Here is a 2609-nt window from a genome sequence, read left to right as displayed (position 1 = left end):
AAGGTGAGTCCATGCACTTCAGAGCGCTAGTGGGGCCTCGGTGGCAGAGGACTCATCCAACCAGGAGGAGAGAGAGGCCGGAGGTTGGGTGGAGGGTACCCAGGGGTCTTCAGGGCCCTGCCCAGCCCCACCCCACCCTCCACGTTCCTGTGAGGGGCTGTGTGACCCTGGGCACTGCACTCAACTTCTCTGACTCTGTCAGTGAGCAAGTGGTGGGGTGGCCCTGTGGTCAGGTGCAGGGGACTCTGAGCAGAAGGGGGTCCAAGAGAGGGGCCAGAAGATGCAGCTCTCAGGACCCCCAATGTCGGGAAAATGCCCAAGCTGATCGGGAGGCAGGCCTCTGGGGGCACACACGAGTGTCCTGTCTGGTGCTGACAGGGACAAGCTCCTAAGTGTCCAGCACCATCCAGAACCAGGTTCCCAGGCCATCCAGCCTCCCTGACCAAGAGGGGACACTGGGCGCACCTGGGCCACTCAGGGAGTTCCGAGGGGCTGAGGGGAAGGCAGCAGCATTGTATGGCCTTAACTCTACTTCAGATCTAGAGGAGACCTCCCACCCTACCAGACAGGAGCGACAGGAACACCCAGCCAACAGCTGTGGACTTGGGGTTAGTGGAAGATTGGAGTAGGATTTAATAAGGAACACGGAAGTACAGAAAGAGCAGGGGGGGCGGGGCGGGAGGGGGACAACCCAAAAAGAGGTGTTGCTGAGTCACCCCGACTCCTGGTCACCCACGGTGTCCGAGTGGAGTGGGGCCCGTCGGGGACTCAATGGTGGTTTCTCAGAAGTCCGTCCCCAGGCCTCTCTTCCAAGCAACCCTGGGTGGACTCAGCCCTCTGACCTTTGGGGGCGTAGCTGAGTCCTCCCAGGGACAGGACCTGTGAGCCCTCGGGCAGATGCAGTCCCCTGGTGAAAAGACCGTCCCACTGTGCTCACTGCCCTCGTGGGGTCTCACTGTGTGAACGTAGCCCCAGCTTCCTCGGAGCCACCACTGAGTGACCTTGCCATGCAGCTAAGCCCCGGACTAAAGAGGATGTGGGTGTGACTAAGGACTTGTCATCACTTTGTCCCCTGCCTGTGGGGCTGCAAACCCCAAGGTCAACAGTTCAAACCACCTAAAGAGTGACAGTCTCAGAGACTCGCAGGGGCAGTTCTACCCTGTCCTATGGGGTCGCTGTGAGTCATCCTCGACTGTGACAGTGAGTTTGGTTTTGGTTCGACTAGGAAGCCCTGGTGGTATCATCAGCTAAGCATTGGGCCAGGACCCACCAGGTGGTCAGTTCTAGCCCATAGCTGCTCTGTGGGGGAAAGAAGAGTCTGTCTGTTCCTGTAAAGACCGACAGCCACAGCAGCCCACAGGGGCAGTTGTACTCTGTCCTATGTGGGGTTCTTTGAGTTGGAATCAACTTGATGCCAGAGTTGATTTTTAAAATTTATTTTTGTACATGGATACGTGTGTTATAAATGGATACATTTACAGCACAGAGACACACATGGGGGCATCCATCTGTCAAACCGATATAGGCTCAAAGATGCACACCTGTTCATCTCCCCACACCTGCCTACCCCCACCCCCAATCACCTGTGCAAGGGTCTCAGAGAGACCTTTTAGGATAGAGGACCACCCCTTTGATTTTCTGAGAATGTGTCAGTCTTTGTGGAAGCAGACTGGTGGCTGGTGGGTCTGAACTGCTGTAAAAGTGATCCACACCAGATCTCAGCCACTAAGCAGGTCACTGCTGCCACCACAACCACTCCCCCTTTGCCTGCCACCTAGAGCCAACCTAGACACAACCAGTGCCCAGTCAGCCCTAGCCGCCTTCCACCCCCACCCCACATCCTCAGGACCTTGTAGCACATCTCTCAGGTGCTCACAGTTCTAGCAGGACACAAACTCCTCCTGGTCCTTGTCCTCTCCCACTCAATGTCCTTTCCTGGACACCAGTGTCTTTGGGGACGGTCCACACTAATGAGGTCAGCTCCCCAGCTCCCCTGTCCCCCTATGCCATGGTTTTCCAGAACATTCTGCAGCCTCCTTCAGCCCCTTAGCCAGGCATCTGCCCACCTCATTCCCAGCCGGGATTCAGACTTCTACTGATGTCCCCACTGCCCCCAGACCCAGGCTGAGGTGCCTCTGAAACCTCCATGCCCGCTGCCCCACAGGACCCAGCCATTGCCCCCACCAGGCTCAGCACAGCCTCTGAGTTCATGCCCTTCTTTTCTCTGATCCATGCCCCCCTGCCCCAACCAGGTAGCCCGCGTACAGAGATGAGGGCCTGTATCTGAGCTGGAGTCTCTCTCCTGCCCACTTGCCCATCACTGAGACCACTCAGGAACCACTCACTTTGTACTGTGCCCACAGAGGGGACCCCATGCCTCCCTGCCTCTGAACGTTCGAGCATGCCAGCCCCTCTGCCTGGAATGTTCTTCCAGCTCCGTAGCTGGATGCAGGGTTGGGACATCTCGCCACTTGCTCAGGAGTGGGAGACGCATGGCCTGTTTTCAGGGGTCTGGCAGGTTCCAGGTATGTGTGGGGGAAGAGGGGGCAGCAAGAAGGTGGCCCAGGTTCTGCCCCTGGGGACACTACCTGAGCTCACTGTCCCCACTG

General features: G+C 57.7%; 1 protein-coding gene across 1 annotated transcript in view; it reads left to right on the top strand.

Annotated features, from left to right (window-relative positions):
* Positions 1-2256, top strand: part of C1QTNF8 (C1q and TNF related 8) — a 5471-nt gene extending 3215 nt beyond the window's left edge. The window contains exon 3 of the mRNA XM_004706124.1: positions 2253-2256. Coding sequence (XP_004706181.1) covers positions 2253-2256 — 4 coding nt within the window. The remainder of the gene's footprint in view (positions 1-2252) is intronic.
* Positions 2257-2609: the final 353 nt, after the last annotated feature.

The sequence above is a fragment of the Echinops telfairi genome, unplaced genomic scaffold (assembly GCF_000313985.2).
Source record: "Echinops telfairi isolate 266 unplaced genomic scaffold, ASM31398v2 ScPeMD7_5;HRSCAF=22, whole genome shotgun sequence".
Lineage (NCBI taxonomy): Eukaryota > Metazoa > Chordata > Mammalia > Afrosoricida > Tenrecidae > Echinops > Echinops telfairi.
Note: the sequence above shows the minus strand (reverse complement) of the source record. Positions and strands in the feature narration are given on the sequence as shown.